Source organism: Oncorhynchus clarkii, chromosome 11, assembly GCF_045791955.1.
Source record: "Oncorhynchus clarkii lewisi isolate Uvic-CL-2024 chromosome 11, UVic_Ocla_1.0, whole genome shotgun sequence".
Taxonomy (NCBI): domain Eukaryota; kingdom Metazoa; phylum Chordata; class Actinopteri; order Salmoniformes; family Salmonidae; genus Oncorhynchus; species Oncorhynchus clarkii.
In genome coordinates this window covers 4,950,739-4,970,560 of record NC_092157.1, presented here as the reverse complement: position 1 = coordinate 4,970,560, position 19,822 = coordinate 4,950,739, and the positions used below count along the sequence as shown (strand labels likewise).

At 43.2% G+C, this 19,822-nt stretch overlaps 1 protein-coding gene across 1 annotated transcript; it reads left to right on the top strand.

The window, feature by feature from the left end:
• The first annotated feature begins 1,816 nt into the window (after positions 1-1,816).
• On the top strand, positions 1,817-18,910 carry LOC139420587 (XK-related protein 9-like). Its single transcript, XM_071170773.1, has 4 exons — positions 1,817-2,133; positions 6,615-6,826; positions 18,183-18,265; positions 18,347-18,910. Exons 1-4 carry the CDS (start codon positions 1,817-1,819, stop codon positions 18,908-18,910), a joined length of 1,176 nt encoding a protein of 391 aa, XP_071026874.1.
• The last annotated feature ends 912 nt before the right edge of the window (positions 18,911-19,822 follow it).

Here is a 19,822-nt window from a genome sequence, read left to right as displayed (position 1 = left end):
CGTGACAATTCCATATGTCACCGTAGTAGAACCTCAGCCCTAGGCCCTAGGCTCTTAGACTCTTGACCTTGAATTCAGAATAACTTGCCATATGGTTGTTGGGATTGTTTGAAAAGGCTTTAGTTTGAAAAATGACACATCCAACAGAACTAGTTGCTACAGTAGGTTATGGAATTGTTCAGGACAGGGAGGGAGTGCTCACCTGTTAGATGAAACTGATTGGCTGTGAGTGCTCTGCTCACCTGTTAGATGAGCCTGATTGGCTGTGTGTGCTCTGCTCACCTGTTAGATGAAACTGATTGGCTGTGAGTGCTCTGCTCACCTGTTAGATGAAACTGATTGGCTGTGAGTGCTCTGCTCACCTGTTAGATGAAACTGATTGGCTGTGAGTGCTCTACTCACCGGTTAGGTGAACCAACCTGATTGGCTGTTGTGTGCTTTACTCACCCATTGGATGAAACTGATTGGCTGTGAGTGCTCTACTCACCTGTTAGATGAAACTGATTGGCTGTGTGTGCTCTACTCACCTGTTAGATTAAACTGATTGGCTGTTGTGAGCTCTGCTATTTCATTAACTGAGTGACTTACAGGAGCATTAGGGTTAAGTGGACCAGCTCACTGGTCACCATAGCAGCACCCACCTGTATCACGCGCTCCTGCAGGTGTAATTCACTGGTCACCCCCAAAGCCAATTCCTCCTTTGGCCGCCTTTCCTTCCAGTTCTCTGCTGCTGGAATGAACTGCAAAAATCACTGAAGCTGGAGACTCATATCTCCCTCACTAGCTTTAAGCACCAGCTGTCAGAGCAGCTCACAAATCACTGCACCTGTACATAGCCCATCTGTAAACAGCCCATCTATCTACCTCATCCCCATACTGTATTTATTTATTTATCTTGATCCTTTGCACCCCAGTATCTCTACTTGCACATTCATCTTCTGCACATCTACCATTCCAGTGTTTAATTGCTATATTGTAATTACTTTGCCACCATGGCCTATTTATTGCCTTAACTCCCTTATCCTACCTCATTTGCATACACTGTATATAGACTTTTATTTTGTTCTACTGTATTATTGACTATGTTTTGTTTATTCCATGTATAACTCTGTGTTGTTGTATGTGTCGATCTGCTTTGCTTTATCTTGGCCAGGTCGGAGTTGTACATGAGAACTTGTTCTCAACTTGCCTCAAAATAAATAAATAAAGAATTGCCTTGCTCAGGGGGATACAAACCAGTGAACTTTCGGTTACTGGCCCAATGCTCTTAACTGCTAGGCCACCTGCCACCCCGTCAGCAGTTCATTATCAAGAGTTTACGATGAGAGAAGAGAAGGCAAAGGGTAATGTGAAATCAGAGAAACAGGACACATCATCCGAGCTCAAGTACAGTCACGGCAATGTATGGATTTGACTGTTTTTATTTATACGTGAATAGTTTAATACTTTAAACATAATTTATGCATGTGACTAAATTGTATTTATGATGTATCTCAAATTCTGTAGTCTTCTTTTACAGGGTACTGAGATGTTCTCAAACGTTCTCGTGGACAGTATAATCTCGGAAATCCCAGACCTGACGGGAAGTGTTGTTCATATGGGAGGCAGGCAACTTCGCGTGATTAAAGGACAAACCATTCCTCCCCATAGCAACTATGCAAATAAGTAATTCCAGAACCAACAACTCCCCCCCCCCCCCTCCCCAAAAAAAACAAGCTCAATCAATCACCCAGAAGATTTACATTGACAGAATTCTCACTTTAGTCATTGACTTAGCGACTTATTTGCCATTGAGTGAAAACCTGAGCAGCAAAACATGCTTCAACCAGACTCAGAGTTCACTAAAACACGATGGATCTGTACCATCATTGGACTGGGCTTTTACCTGGTGGACATTGTGACAGACGTTGGACTAGCAGTGAATTACTTCCTGGTCGGAGACCTGGTCTGGGCTGGACTGACTCTGCTCTCCGTGGCGGTCGCATCGGCAGCCACACAGGTCTTCAGCTACACCTGGTACAGAGATGACATGAGAAAACCCCTTGCTAACCCAGGTGGAGATGGGCTGATATGTGAGATGAATAGAGGAGGACTGATTGGACTCCATGTCATGCAGACGGGCATCTTCACCAGGTATGTGAAGGTCTTAGGTGTCATATATGAATATTGAATATTATATTTATTCTCAACTTCACAGTGACGTTAGATTGACATGTTCACAACATATACACACGATAGTACACTTCCCCGAGGGGGATGACGAAATCATCTGAAAGTATTTTCATCTTTGACAGTTATTTAGTCTTTGTACCCTGGTATCTTTTGAAATCAGATCTTTAGATGCAGGTTAGTGTTATAAAGTCAGACTTATTTAACACAAAGACAAGTACAATGACAGATAAGACTGTGTTCTCTTGCATGGGAATGAAACTCCATGTCCTAATATTCTTTACACATCATCTGGCATTCTCAGGAAGTGCGAGGGAGTTGTCAACAGTCCTTATATCCTCTCTGTCTTTACACATCATCTGTCATTCTCAGGAAGTGCGAGGGAGTTGTCAACAGTCCTTATATTCTCTCTGTCTTTACACATCATCTGTCATTCTCAGGAAGTGCGAGGGAGTTGTCAACAGTCCTTATATTCTCCCTGTCTTTACACATCATCTGGCATTCTCAGGAAGTGCGAGGGAGTTGTCAACAGTCCTTATATTCTCTCTGTCTTTACACATCATCTGTCATTCTCAGGAAGTGCGAGGGAGTTGTCAACAGTCCTTATATTCTCTCTGTCTTTACACATCATCTGGCATTATCAGGAGGTGCGAGGGAGTTGTCTACATTCCTTATATTCTCTCTGTCTTTACACATCATCTGTCATTCTCAGGAAGTGCGAGGGAGTTGTCAACAGTCCTTATATTCTCTCTGTCTTTACACATCATCTGGCATTATCAGGAGGTGCGAGGGAGTTGTCTACATTCCTTATATTCTCTCTGTCTTTACACATCATCTGGCATTCTCAGGAGGTGCGAGGGAGTTGTCAACAGTCCTTATATTCTCTCTGTCTTTACACATCATCTGTCATTCTCAGGAAGTGCGAGGGAGTTGTCAACAGTCCTTATATCCTCTCTGTCTTTACACATCATCTGTCATTCTCAGGAAGTGCGAGGGAGTTGTCAACAGTCCTTATATTCTCTCTGTCTTTACACATCATCTGTCATTCTCAGGAAGTGCGAGGGAGTTGTCAACAGTCCTTATATTCTCCCTGTCTTTACACATCATCTGGCATTCTCAGGAAGTGCGAGGGAGTTGTCAACAGTCCTTATATTCTCTCTGTCTTTACACATCATCTGTCATTCTCAGGAAGTGCGAGGGAGTTGTCAACAGTCCTTATATTCTCTCTGTCTTTACACATCATCTGGCATTATCAGGAGGTGCGAGGGAGTTGTCTACATTCCTTATATTCTCTCTGTCTTTACACATCATCTGTCATTCTCAGGAAGTGCGAGGGAGTTGTCAACAGTCCTTATATTCTCTCTGTCTTTACACATCATCTGGCATTATCAGGAGGTGCGAGGGAGTTGTCTACATTCCTTATATTCTCTCTGTCTTTACACATCATCTGTCATTCTCAGGAGGTGCGAGGGAGTTGTCAACAGTCCTTATATTCTCTCTGTCTTTACACATCATCTGTCATTCTCAGGAAGTGCGAGGGAGTTGTCAACAGTCCTTATATCCTCTCTGTCTTTACACATCATCTGTCATTGTCAGGAGGTGCGAGGGAGTTGTCAACAGTCCTTATATTCTCTCTGTCTTTACACATCATCTGTCATTCTCAGGGAGTGCGAGGGAGTTGTCAACAGTCCTTATATTCTCTCTTTCTTTACACATCATCTGTCATTCTCAGGAAGTGCGAGGGAGTTGTCAACAGTCCTTATATTCTCTCTGTCTTTACACATCATCTGTCATTCTCAGGGAGCTGTCGACATTCTTCAGGTAAAATGAATGGCATCTCAACTATGTTCCTTGGGCATAGTGGTAATGTTATGTGCAGGCTGTAAATACCACATTATTGTCTTTCTGTCTGTCTCTAAAGCGTCTTCCGAAAGTGTTCACATCCCTTGACGTTTTCCATATTGTGTTGTGTTATAGTCTGAATTTAAAATGGATACAATTGAGATTGTGTGTCACTGATCTACACACAAAAACCCCATCATATTCTAAGTAGAATAATGTTTTTAGAAATTTTTACAAATTAATAAAAAATGTAAAAGCTGAAATGTCTTGAGTCAATAAGTATTCAACCTCTTTGTTATGGTAAGGAGCCTAAATAAGTTCAGGAGTAAAAATGTGCTTAACAAGTCATATAATAAGTTGCATGGACTCACTCAGTGTGCAATAATAGTGTTTTACATGATTTTTGAATGACTACCTCATCTCTGTACCCCACACATACAATTATCTGTAAGGTCCCTCATTTGAGTTGTGAGTTTCAAGCACAGATTTAATCACAAAGACCAGGGAGGTTTTTCAATGCTTTGCAATGAAGGGCACCGATTGGTAGAGGTGGAAAAAAAGAGGAAAACGGGAATATCCCTTTAAGCATGGTGAAGTTATTAATCACACTTTGGATGGTGTATCAATACACCCAGCCACTACAAAGATACAGGCGTCCTTCCTAACTCAGTTGCCGGAGAGGAAGGAAACCGCTCAAGGAATAAATACACAATGAGTAATGATAACCAGGCTATATACAGTGAGTACCTGTACTGAGTCTTAGAGTAATGGTAACTAGGCTATATACAGTGAGTACCAGTACTGAGTCAATGAGTAATGATAACCAGGCTATATACAGTCAGTACCAGTACTGAGTCTTAGAGTAATGATAACTAGGCTATATACAGTGAGTACCAGTACTGAGTCAATGAGTCATGATAACCAGGCTATATACAGTCAGTACCAGTACTGAGTCAATGAGTAATGATAACTAGGCTATATACAGTGAGTACCAGTACTGAGTCAATGAGTCATGATAACCAGGCTATATACAGTCAGTACCAGTACTGAGTCAATGAGTAATGATAACCAGGCTATATACAGTCAGTACCAGTACTGAGTCTTAGAGTAATGATAACTAGGCTATATACAGTCAGTACCAGTTCTGAGTCAATGAGTAATGATAACCAGGCTATATACAGTGAGTACCAGTACTGAGTCTTAGAGTAATGATAACTAGGCTATATACAGTGAGTACCAGTACTGAGTCAATGAGTCATGATAACCAGGCTATATACAGTCAGTACCAGTACTGAGTCAATGAGTAATGATAACTAGGCTATATACAGTGAGTACCAGTACTGAGTCAATGAGTCATGATAACCAGGCTATATACAGTCAGTACCAGTACTGAGTCAATGAGTAATGATAACCAGGCTATATACAGTCAGTACCAGTACTGAGTCTTAGAGTAATGATAACTAGGCTATATACAGTCAGTACCAGTTCTGAGTCAATGAGTAATGATAACCAGGCTATATACAGTGAGTACCTGTACTGAGTCAATGAGTAATGATAACCAGGCTATATACAGTCAGTACCTGTACTGAGTCAATGAGTAATGATAACCAGGCTATATACAGTGAGTACCTGTACTGAGTCAATGAGTAATGATAACCAGGCTATATACAGTGAGTACCTGTACTGAGTCAATGAGTAATGATAACCAGGCTATATACAGTGAGTACCTGTACTGAGTCAATGAGTAATGATAACCAGGCTATATACAGTGAGTACCAGTACTGAGTCAATGAGTAATGATAACCAGGCTATATACAGTGAGTACCAGTACTGAGTCAATGAGTAATGATAACCAGGCTATATACAGTGAGTACCTGTACTGAGTCAATGAGTAATGATAACCAGGCTATATACAGTGAGTACCTGTACTGAGTCAATGAGTAATGATAACCAGGCTATATACAGTGAGTACCAGTACTGAGTCTTAGAGTAATGATAACTAGGCTATATACAGTGAGTACCAGTACTGAGTCAATGAGTAATGATAACCAGGCTATATACAGTCAGTACCAGTACTGAGTCTTAGAGTAATGATAACTAGGCTATATACAGTCAGTACCAGTACTGAGTCAATGAGTAATGATAACCAGGCTATATACAGTGAGTACCAGTACTGAGTCTTAGAGTAATGATAACTAGGCTATATACAGTGAGTACCAGTACTGAGTCAATGAGTCATGATAACCAGGCTATATACAGTGAGTACCTGTACTGAGTCTTAGAGTAATGGTAACTAGGCTATATACAGTCAGTACCAGTACTGAGTCTTAGAGTAATGATAACTAGGCTATATACAGTGAGTACCAGGCTATATACAGTGAGTACCAATACTAAGTCAATGAGTAATGATAACTAGGCTATATACAGTGAGTACCAGTCCCGAGTCGATGTGTTCAGTTATTACCATCCGGTGAAGGCTGGTTTCAGAGCGAGCGTGTCTGTCTGTCTGTCTGTCTGTCTGTCTGTCTGTCTGTCTGTCTGTCTGTCTGTCTGTCTGTCTGTCTGTCTGTCTCTATACCAATACACATCTCTCCTTCTGTTAGGTACTACGACCTGTTGAAGGTGGGATACGGGGCTGTGTTTTCCAAGCCTCTTGGGCCTGTTGAACGCCCCAGAGATGTGCACCTGGCCCTGTTTGGCCGAGCGACTGATCTGAGCATGCTCAAACTGTTTGAGACGTTCCTTGAGAGCGTTCCACAGCTAGTCCTCCAACTCTACATTATGCTGGGCCACGGACACAGGTCCATACTACAATGTGAGTACTGTAGCAACGATCATCAGAATTGATAAAAGGTTTTAAAAAACAAGGTTTTAAAAACTTATAAAGGCAACAGTTGAAGATTCTCCAAACTTTTAGATTTGTTATAAAATCCATCAGATATTGACAGAATTATATAAACGATTTTACTGGCACAGACAAGTAATAAATGGAGTTCAGGTATTAAATTGATTGTAAAATATATATACATTGGGAAAGTATTCAGACCCCTTGACTTTTTCCACATTTTGTTACGTTACAGCCTTATTCTAAAATTGATTAAATAGTTTATTTCCCTCATCAATCTGACAATACCCCAGACACAATACCCCATAATGACATCCCAATACCCCATAATGACATCCCAATACCCCATAATGACATCCCAATACCCCATAATGACATCCCAATACCCCATAATGACATCCCAATACCCCATAATGACATCACAATACCCCATAATGACATCACAATACCCCATAATGACATCACAATACCCCATAATGACATCACAATACCCCATAATGACATCACAATACCCCATAATGACATCCCAATACCCCATAATGACATCCCAATACCCCATAATGACATCACAATACCCCATAATGACATCCCAATACCCCATAATGACATCACAATACCCCATAATGACATCACAATACCCCATAATGACATCCCAATACCCCATAATGACATCCCAATACCCCATAATGACATCACAATACCCCATAATGACATCACAATACCCCATAATGACATCACAATACCCCATAATGACATCCCAATACCCCATAATGACATCACAATACCCCATAATGACATCACAATACCCCATAATGACATCACAATACCTCATAATGACATCCCAATACCCCATAATGACATCCCAATACCCCATAATGACATCACAATACCCCATAATGACATCACAATACTCCATAATGACATCCCAATACCGCATAATGACATCACAATACCCCATAATGACATCCCAATACCCCATAATGACATCCCAATACCCCATAATGACATCACAATACCCCATAATGACATCCCAATACCCCATAATGACATCCCAATACCCCATAATGACATCACAATACCCCATAATGACATCACAATACCTCATAATGACATCCCAATACCCCATAATGACATCCCAATACCCCATAATGACATCACAATACCCCATAATGACATCACAATACCCCATAATGACATCACAATACCCCATAATGACATCACAATACCTCATAATGACATCCCAATACCCCATAATGACATCCCAATACCCCATAATGACATCCCAATACCCCATAATGACATCCCAATACCCCATAATGACATCACAATACCCCATAATGACATCACAATACCCCATAATGACATCACAATACCCCATAATGACATCACAATACCTCATAATGACATCCCAATACCCCATAATGACATCCCAATACCCCATAATGACATCACAATACCCCATAATGACATCACAATACTCCATAATGACATCCCAATACCGCATAATGACATCACAATACCCCATAATGACATCCCAATACCCCATAATGACATCCCAATACCCCATAATGACATCACAATACCCCATAATGACATCCCAATACCCCATAATGACATCCCAATACCCCATAATGACATCACAATACCCCATAATGACATCACAATACCTCATAATGACATCCCAATACCCCATAATGACATCCCAATACCCCATAATGACATCACAATACCCCATAATGACATCACAATACTCCATAATGACATCCCAATACCGCATAATGACATCACAATACCCCATAATGACATACCCCAATACCCCCATAATGACATCACAATACCCCATAATGACATCCCAATACCCCATAATGACATCCCAATACCCCATAATGACATCACAATACCCCATAATGACATCTGTAATCGCTGCCACTTTAACAAAGTACTGAGTAAAGAGTCTGAATACTTATGTAAATGTTTCATTTGCAAAAATATCTTTAAAAAAAACGTTTTTGCTTTGTCATTATTTGGGTATTGTGATGTCATTATGGGGTATTGTGATGTCCTTATGGGGTATTGTGATGTCATTATGGGGTATTGTGATGTCATTATGGGGTATTGTGATGTCATTATGGGGTATTGTGATGTCATTATGGGGTATTGGGATGTCATTATGGGGTATTGGGATGTCATTATGGGGTATTGTGATGTCATTATGGGGTATTGTGATGTCATTATGGGGTATTGTGATGTCATTATGGGGTATTGTGTGTAGATTGATGAGGATTTGTATGTATTTAATCCATTTCAGAAAAAGGCTGTAACATAACAACATTTGGAAAAAGTGAATACTGAATACGTTCCGAATATACATTTTCATGTTGAATCTGTGAAAATATTTTCTATTCAAATAAAGAAAATGATATTTGCCTCATATATGAAAACATTAATACAAAGGATTAAAACAGGGATGAAACCACCAAACAAACACCTGTTCTGTCTACCCTACCTGTTTTCACCTGATCTGTCTACCCTACCTGTATTTACCTGTTCTGTCTTCTCTACCTGTATTCACCTGTTCTGTCCACCCTACCTGTATTCACCTGTTCTGTCTTCTCTACCTGTATTCACCTGTTCTGTCTACCCTACCTGTATTTACCTGATCTGTCTACCCTACCTGTATTTACCTGTTCTGTCTTCTCTACCTGTATTCACCTGTTCTGTCCACCCTACCTGTATTCACCTGTTCTGTCTTCTCTACCTGTATTCACCTGTTCTGTCTACCCTACCTGTATTTACCTGATCTGTCTACCCTACCTGTATTTACCTGTTCTGTCTACCCTACCTGTATTCACCTGTTCTGTCTACCCTACCTGTATTCACCTGTTCTGTCTACCCTACCTGTTTTCACCTGATCTGTCTACCCTTCCTGTATTTACCTGTTCTGTCCACCCTACCTGTATTCACCTGTTCTGTCTTCTCTACCTGTATTTACCTGTTCTGTCTACCCTACCTGTTTTCACCTGATCTGTCTACCCTTCCTGTATTTACCTGTTCTGTCTACCCTACCTGTATTCACCTGTTCTGTCTACCCTACCTGTATTCACCTGTTCTGTCTACCCTACCTGTATTCACCTGATCTGTCTACCCTACCTGTATTTACCTGTTCTGTCTACCCTACCTGTATTCACCTGTTCTGTCTACCCTACCTGTTTTCACCTGATCTGTCTACCCTACCTGTATTTACCTGTTCTGTCTACCCTACCTGTATTCACCTGTTCTGTCTACCCTACCTGTATTCACCTGTTCTGTCTACCCTACCTGTATTCACCTGATCTGTCTACCCTACCTGTATTTACCTGTTCTGTCTACCCTACCTGTATTCACCTGTTCTGTCTTCTCTACCTGTATTCACCTGTTCTGTCTACCCTACCTGTATTTACCTGATCTGTCTACCCTACCTGTATTTACCTGTTCTGTCTACCCTACCTGTATTCACCTGTTCTGTCTACCCTACCTGTATTCACCTGTTCTGTCTACCCTACCTGTATTCACCTGATCTGTCTACCCTACCTGTATTTACCTGTTCTGTCTACCCTACCTGTATTCACCTGTTCTGTCTACCCTACCTGTTTTCACCTGATCTGTCTACCCTACCTGTATTTACCTGTTCTGTCCACCCTACCTGTATTCACCTGTTCTGTCTTCTCTAAATGTATTCACCTTCTCTGTCTACCCTACCTGTATTTACCTGATCTGTCTACCCTACCTGTATTTACCTGTTCTGTCTACCCTACCTGTATTCACCTGTTCTGTCTACCCTACCTGTATTCACCTGTTCTGTCTACCCTACCTGTATTCACCTGATCTGTCTACCCTACCTGTATTTACCTGTTCTGTCTACCCTACCTGTATTCACCTGTTCTGTCTACCCTACCTGTTTTCACCTGATCTGTCTACCCTACCTGTATTTACCTGTTCTGTCCACCCTACCTGTATTCACCTGTTCTGTCTACCCTACCTGTATTCACCTGTTCCGTCTACCCTACCTGTAATCACCTGTTCTGTCTACCCTACCTGTATTTACCTGCTCTGTCTACCCTACCTGTATTCACCTGTTCTGTCTAACCTACGTGTACTCACCTGTTCTGTAAACCCTACCTGTTTTCACCTGATCTGTCTACCCTACCTGTATTTACCTGTTCTGTCCACCCTACCTGTTTTCACCTGATCTGTCTACCCTACCTGTATTTACCTGTTCTGTCTACCCTACCTGTATTCAACTGTTCTGTCTACCCTACCTGTATTCACCTGTTCTGTCTACCCTACCTGTTTTCACCTGATCTGTCTACCCTACCTGTATTTACCTGTTTTGTCTACCCTACCTGTATTCACCTGTTCTGTCTACCCTACCTGTATTCACCTGTTCTGTCCACCCTACCTGTATTCACCTGTTCTGTCTTCTCTACCTGTATTCACCTGTTCTGTCTACCCTACCTGTATTTACCTGATCTGTCTACCCTACCTGTATTTACCTGTTCTGTCTACCCTACCTGTATTCACCTGTTCTGTCTACCCTACCTGTATTCACCTGTTCTGTCTACCCTACCTGTATTCACCTGATCTGTCTACCCTACCTGTATTTACCTGTTCTGTCTACCCTACCTGTATTCACCTGTTCTGTCTACCCTACCTGTTTTCACCTGATCTGTCTACCCTACCTGTATTTACCTGTTCTGTCCACCCTACCTGTATTCACCTGTTCTGTCTTCTCTACCTGTATTCACCTGCTCTGTCTACCCTACCTGTATTTACCTGATCTGTCTACCCTACCTGTATTTACCTGTTCTGTCTACCCTACCTGTATTCACCTGTTCTGTCATCCCTACCTGTATTCACCTGTTCTGTCTACCCTACCTGTATTCACCTGATCTGTCTACCCTACCTGTATTTACCTGTTCTGTCTACCCTACCTGTATTCACCTGTTCTGTCTACCCTACCTGTTTTCACCTGATCTGTCTACCCTACCTGTATTTACCTGTTCTGTCCACCCTACCTGTATTCACATGTTCTGTCTACCCTACCTGTATTCACCTGTTCCGTCTACCCTACCTGTAATCACCTGTTCTGTCTACCCTACCTGTATTTACCTGCTCTGTCTACCCTACCTGTATTCACCTGTTCTGTCTAACCTACGTGTACTCACCTGTTCTGTAAACCCTACCTGTTTTCACCTGATCTGTCTACCCTACCTGTATTTACCTGTTCTGTCCACCCTACCTGTTTTCACCTGATCTGTCTACCCTACCTGTATTTACCTGTTCTGTCTACCCTACCTGTATTCAACTGTTCTGTCTACCCTACCTGTATTCACCTGTTCTGTCTACCCTACCTGTTTTCACCTGATCTGTCTACCCTACCTGTATTTACCTGTTTTGTCTACCCTACCTGTATTCACCTGTTCTGTCTACCCTACCTGTATTCACCTGTTCTGTCTACCCTACCTGTATTCACCTGATCTGTCTACCCTACCTGTATTTACCTGTTCTGTCTACCCTACCTGTATTCACCTGTTCTGTCTACCCTACCTGTTTTCACCTGATCTGTCTACCCTACCTGTATTTACCTGTTCTGTCCACCCTACCTGTATTCACCTGTTCTGTCTACCCTACCTGTATTTACCTGTTCTGTCTACCCTACCTGTTTTCACCTGATCTGTCTACCCTACCTGTATTTACCTGTTCTGTCTACCCTACCTGTATTCACCTGTTCTGTCTACCCTACCTGTATTCACCTGTTCTGTCTACCCTACCTGTATTCACCTGATCTGTCTACCCTACCTGTATTTACCTGTTCTGTCTACCCTACCTGTATTCACCTGTTCTGTCTACCCTACCTGTTTTCACCTGATCTGTCTACCCTACCTGTATTTACCTGTTCTGTCCACCCTACCTGTATTCACCTGTTCTGTCTACCCTACCTGTATTTACCTGTTCTGTCTACCCTACCTGTATTTACCTGTTCTGTCCACCCTACCTGTATTTACCTGTTCTGTCTACCCTACCTGTATTTACCTGTTCTGTCTACCCTACCTGTATTCACCTGTTCCGTCTACCCTACCTGTAATCACCTGTTCTGTCTACCCTACCTGTATTTACCTGCTCTGTCTACCCTACCTGTATTCACCTGTTCTGTCTACCCTACCTGTATTCACCCGTTCTGTCCAACCTACCTGTATTCACCTGTTCTGTCTACCCTACCTGTATTCACCTGTTCTGTCTTCTCTACCTGTATTTACCTGATCTGTCTACTCTACCTGTATTTACATACTCTGTCTACCCTACCTTTTCCTGTTCTGTCTACCCTACCTGCATTTCCCTGTTCTGTCCACCCTACCTGTATTCACCTGATCTGTCTACCCTACCTGTTCCTGTTCTGTCCACCCTACCTGTATTCACCTGTTCTGTCTACCCTACCTGTATTTACCTGTTCTGTCTACCCTACCTGTATTCACCTGTTCTGTCCACCCTACCTGTATTTACCTGTTCTGTCTACCCCACCTGTACCTGTTCTGTCTACCCTACCTGTTCCTGTTCTGTCTACCCTACCTGTACTTGTTATGTCTACCCTACCTGTACCTGTTCTGTCTACCCTACCTGTATTTACCTGTTCTGTCTAGACTGCCTGCACTGACCTGCTCTGTGTAGACTGCCTGCTTTTACCTGCTCTGTCTAGACCACCTGCTTTTACCTGCTCTGTCTAGACTGCGTGCACTGACCTGCTCTGTCTAGACTGCCTGCACTGACCTGCTCTGTCAAGACTGCCTGCACTGACCTGCTCTGTCTAGACTGCCTGCACTGACCTGCTCTGTCTAGACTGCCTGCACTGACCTGCTCTGTCTAGACTGCCTGCAGTCTCCTGCTCTGTCTAGACTGCCTGCACTGACCTGCTCTGTCTAGACTGCCTGCAGTCTCCTGCTCTGTCTAGACTGCCTGCACTCACCTGCTCTGTCTAGACAGCCTCAGTAATTAGCTTTGTTGCGTCCTGTTGCACAATTCAACAAGTGTACCAACAGCCAAGAGAGAGAGAGAGACTATTAGTATTAGAGAGAGCAACCAAGAGAGAGAGAGATAGAGAGAGACTCGACTCCCCAATTACTGACCAGGAGCTCTATAAGAAACTAAACTATTACTGACCAGGAGCTCTATAAGAAACTAAACTATTACTGACCAGGAGCTCTATAAGAAACTAAACTATTACTGACCAGGAGCTCTATAAGAAACTAAACTATTACTGACCAGGAGCTCTATAAGAAACTTCAGGCCCTCAGATTTAAAAAAGCATGCAGACCTGATGGCATCCTAAATGAGATGCTCAAACTCACTAGTACAAAATTTCAATTGGCTATTTTAAAACTGTTTAATTTGATCCTGAGTGTAGGTTATTTCCCTGACATCTGGAATCAAGGACTCATAACCACAATCTTTAAGAACAGAGACAAATTTGACCCTAACAATTCCAGAGGCATTTGTGTTAACAGTAACCTGGGGAAGGTTTTCTGTAGTATTATCAATGTAAGAGTTATAAACTTCCTTAATAAGCACAATGTCTTGAGTAAAAGCCAAATTGGATTTATACCAAAACATCGCACGACTGATCATATTTACAGACTACACACCCTGATAGATAAACATGTCCACCAAAATAATACCAAAATCTACGCTCGCTTTATCGACTTCCAAAAAGCATTTGATTCTATGTGGCATACAGGACTGTTCTACAAAGTTATTGAACATGGTGTAAGGGGTAAAACATATGACATAATTAAATCAATGTATACTGGCAATACGTGCAGCATTACAATTGGTAAGAAAAAAACGAATTCTTTAACCAGTGGCGTGGCCTTCGCCAGGGTTGCAATCTGAGCCCTGCACTCTTCAATATTTACATCAACGAATTGGCCACTATTCTAGGAAAATCCTCAGCCCCTGATGTTAGTCTCCACAATTCAGAAGTTAAATGCCTACTCTTCGCAGATGACCTATGCCTGCTGTCACCCACAGCACATGGCCTACAGCAGAGCCTGGACCTGCTAGAGCAGTACTGCCAGACCTGGGCCCTGGCAGTAAACTTCCAGAGAAGACTAGGATCTCAGGGAATTAGACCAAAGTTCTCAATTGGTACAAAATATATAGAGTACTGTACACACTAGAATTACTGAGGTTTAAATATATAGAGTACTGTACACACTACAATTACTGAGGTTTAAATATAGAGAGTAATGTACACACTACAATTACTTAGGTTTAAAAATAAGCTCAACTGGACACCTTAATGAGGCAGTGAATGAGCTGAGAGAGAAAGCACGCAGGGCATTCTACGCCATTAAAAGACAAATTAAAATTAAAATACCTATTAAAATTTGTCTAAAACTAATGGAATGTGTCATGGAACCAATTGCACTTTATGGCAGCGAGGTGTGGGGTCCACTTGCAACACAAGATTTCATCAAATGGGACAAACACCCCATTGAAACCCTACATGCAGAGTTCTGTAAGATTCTCCTACATGTCCAGAGGAAAACTACAAACAATGCATGCAGGGCAGAATTAGGCCAATATCCATCTATAATAAAAACTCAAAAAGAGCAATAAAGTTTTGGAAACATCTAAAATACAGTGACCCCCTCTCATATCATTACCCAAGCCCTGCAATGCCAAGAGCTGAGCAAAGAAAAGAGTCCCCTCATCCAGCTGGTCCTGGGGTTGAGTTCACAAACCTGTTCTACTAACACACTGAAGCCTCAGTCCCCTCATCCAGCTGGTCCTGGTCCTGGAGTTCACAAACCTGTTCTACGAACGTACTGAAGCCTCAGGACCAGAACATCCAATCAATCAGGATAAACCAAATTACAACACAGTCAAAACACAATTATATTGCTTATTGTGAAACACAAGTACGACAGTACACCGTGGCTAAGTATTTGGCCATGGTTACTGATCAAAACCTTAGAAAAACCTTGACAAAGTACAGGCTCAGTGAGCACAGCCTTGCCATTGAGAAGGGAAGACACAGGAAAACCTGGCTCCCTGTAGAGGAAAGGCTGTACAACCACTGCACAACAGCAGAACCTGTCTCCCTGTAGAGGAAAGACTGTGCAACCACTGCACCACAGCAGAACCTGGCTCCCTGTAGAGGAAAGGCTGTGCAACCACTGCACCACAGCAGAACCTGGCTCCCTGTAGAGGAAAGGCTGTGCAACCACTGCACAACAGCAGAACCTGGCTCCCTGTAGAGGAAAGGCTGTGCAACCACTGCATCACAGCAGAACCTGGCTCCATGTAGAGGAAAGGCTGTACAACCACTACACCACAGCAGAACCTGGCTCCCTGTAGAGGAAAGGCTGTGCAACCACTACACCACAGCAGAACCTGGCTCCCTGTAGAGGAAAGGCTGTCCAACCCCTGCACCACAGCAGAACCTGGCTCCCTGTAGAGGAAAGGCTGTGCAACCACTGCACCACAGCAGAACCTGGCTCCCTGTAGATGAAAGGCTGTGTAACCACTGCACCACAGCAGAACCTGGCTCCCTGTAGAGGAAAGGCTGTGCAACCACTGCACCACAGCAGAACCTGGCTCCCTGTAGAGGAAAGGCTGTGCAACCACTGCACCACAGCAGAACCTGGCTCCCTGTAGAGGAAAGGCTGTCCAACCACTGCACAACAGCAGAACCTGGCTCCCTGTAGAGGAAAGGCTGTGCAACCACTGCACCACAGCATAACCTGGCTCCCTGTAGAGGAAAGGCTGTGCAACCACTACACAACAGCAGAACCTGAGACAGAGCTGCATTTCCTGACAAAATGTAAAAAATATAAAACAGTTAGAGAGTGTCCTTTCCCCAAATGTGAAACCCTTATTCAAGGTTTCAAAGACCTTTCTGATGAGAGTAGGCTACCCGTCCTGTTGGGGGAGGATGCAGAGAGCTGTGGGTTGGCAGCGCACTACATTGCTGCCTGCCATAGGTGGAGGGACAGTGTCTGACTGACCAATCAACCTGCACATGTACTCTACTGTATGTTTATTGTTGAATGTATGGTTATTTTGACGCTTGGTTATTGTTGTTACTGTTGTCCCATTGACAATTTTGATTCTCATTTTATTTATTTTATATTGTAAATATCCAAAGTAAGCTTTGTACGTACATTGTTACGTCACGCCAATAAAGCACATTTTAATTGAATTGAATTGAATTGAGAGAGAGACTGTATGTGTGTTAGAGAGAGCAACCAAGAGAGAGAGAGACAGAGAGAGAGAGAGACTGAGAGAGAGAGAGAGAGAGAGAGAGAGAGAGAGAGAGAGAGAGAGAGAGAGAGAGAGAGAGAGAGAGACAGAGAGAGAGAGAGAGAGACAGAGAGAGAGAGAGAGAGAGAGAGAGAGAGAGAGATAGAGAGACTGAGATAGAGAGAGATAGAGAGACAGAGAGAGACTGAGACTGAGACTGAGACTGAGACTGTGGGTGTTAGAGAGAGCAACCGAGAGAGAGACTGAGAGAGAGAGAGAGAGAGAGAGAGAGAGAGACTGAGACTGAGACTGAGACTGAGACTGTGAGAGTTAGAGAGATCAACCGAGAGAGAGACTGAGAGAGAGAGAGAGAGAGACAGAGAGAGAGAGAGAGAGAGAGACTGAGACTGAGAGTATTAGAGAGAGCAACCAAGAGAGAGACTGAGAGAGAGAGAGACTGAGACTGAGAGAGAGAGAGAGAGAGAGACTGAGACTGAGACAGAGACTGAGACTGAGACTGTGAGTGTTAGAGAGAGAAACCGAGAGACAGAGAGAGAGAGAGAGAGAGAGAGAGAGAGAGAGAGAGAGAGAGAGAGAGAGAGAGAGAGAGAGAGAGAGAGAGAGAGAGACTGAGACTGAGACTGAGACTGAGACTGAGACTGTGAGTGTTAGAGAGAGCAACCGAGAGAGACTGAGAGAGAGACTGAGAGAGAGAGACTGAGACTGAGACTGTGAGTGTTAGAGAGAGCAACCGAGAGAGAGACTGAGAGACTGTGACTGAGACTGAGACTGTGAATGTGTGAGAGACAGGCACAGAGAGCAAGAGAGACTGCATCCACTGCCACAACTTGACTCTCACATGTCTGTCTCTCACATGCCTGTCTTTCACATGCCTGTCTCTCACATGTCTGTCTCTCACATGTCTGTCTGTCACATGTCTGTCTCTCACATGTCTGTCTGTCACATGCCTGTCTCTCACATGTCTGTCTGTCACATGACTGTCTCTCAAGATCCTTCTCTAATGTGTGTCTCATCTTTCCCTGTCCAGGCATCTGCATGGTGGGCTCATTCATCAACATCGCCTGGGCTATAGTGGACTACCGCCGGTGTCTCCGTCGATCCTTACCCCAGGTAATATAATAATAATATATAATAACATAATCATATGATCATATAGTGATACATATATAATAATGAATATAACTTCCCCAGGTCCGAGAGATGCCTTCTGGCCTCCCTACCTTCGTTTACCTCCTGTACAAGCTGTTGACCATCACCGCTCACATCCTCAGCCTCAGCCTCTTCCTCGTCCTCAGCCCCTACAGTACCCTGGGAATGGCTGTCGTCTGGCTGGCTGGAACCCTCTGGGCCCATTGGGTCCCTACTGACTTCTGCACGTCTAAAGGTCTAGAGAGGCTCTATCGGATCATTGTGGGAGTCGTCCTCATATTCACCTTCTTTAACGTGAAAGGACAGGATACCAGATGGCAGATGGCTGTGTACTACGTTCTCTTTGCGTTAGTGAACCTCTCTGGTCCTTTGCTGCTGGTTCTGGTGAGGCCAGAGGTTAACGCTACTGAGTACTTCTGGCCGGTGACTCTGCTGATATTTGGAGGGACCGTTCTAGGGCTGGTCTGTCTGCTCCTGTATTATACTGTCTGCCACCCCAGAGGGAGGAGTCTACAGGCAGATGAGGTGGATGGACACATGGGACAGGAGAGAGAAACAGAGACGCCAGACAACATGGTGAGAGTTAGGAACTTCCTACAGCTCTGAGCCTCGTTTCCTGCACCGCTCTGAACGACCTGAACGACCTGAAAGACCTGAATGACCTGAACGACCTGAACGACCTGAAAGACCTGATAGACCTGAACGACCTGAAAGACCTGATAGACCTGAACGACCTGAATGACCTGAACGACCTGAATGACCTGAACGACCTGAAAGACCTGAACGACCTGAACGACCTGAAAGACCTGAACGACCTGAACGACCTGAACGACCTGAATGACCTGAACGACCTGAACGACCTGAACGACATGAATGACCTAAAAGACCTGAAAGACCTGAACGACCTGAACGACCTGAATGACCAGGACAGTTAAAAAGGAGTCTGATGTTTGACCTTTCAGGTCTGGTCCCTTCAGCTGAGATGAAGCAGAGGACATAAGGGAGTCACTTCACGCTAGTGAAACACAGCCCCTGTCTGTGGATTCAGGATGTGCAATGCAAAACAGAGAACACAAGGTGGCACTGTTGTCTCTCTTTACAGGCTATGGCCATCTAGCATTTTGGGGTAAAGTGAAGAGCAAGACGTTGCTATGGATGTTGACGTTGCTATGGTGACGTTGCTATGGACTTTCTCTTTGATATGTTAAAGACTCTTTTACTGACCTGCCAATAACTGAAAGATGTCTCATTTATTTTAATTTCTGACACACTTTCCACTGTTCCTGCTAGTTTAACTGTCTTTTAATCTCTATATTCTGATGTTCTGTGTAATATTTACTATCTGTGAATGCACTTTAAAACTTTAAAATATAATATATTTAATAAATAAAAATGTAGCATGTAAATGTACCTTTTATCATTACAATTATTACAGAGATTATAGATGACATACTGTATGAACACCAGCTCAGAAATGCCCCCAACACTAGTAAGGGTCATTTCAATGCTAATTAATCA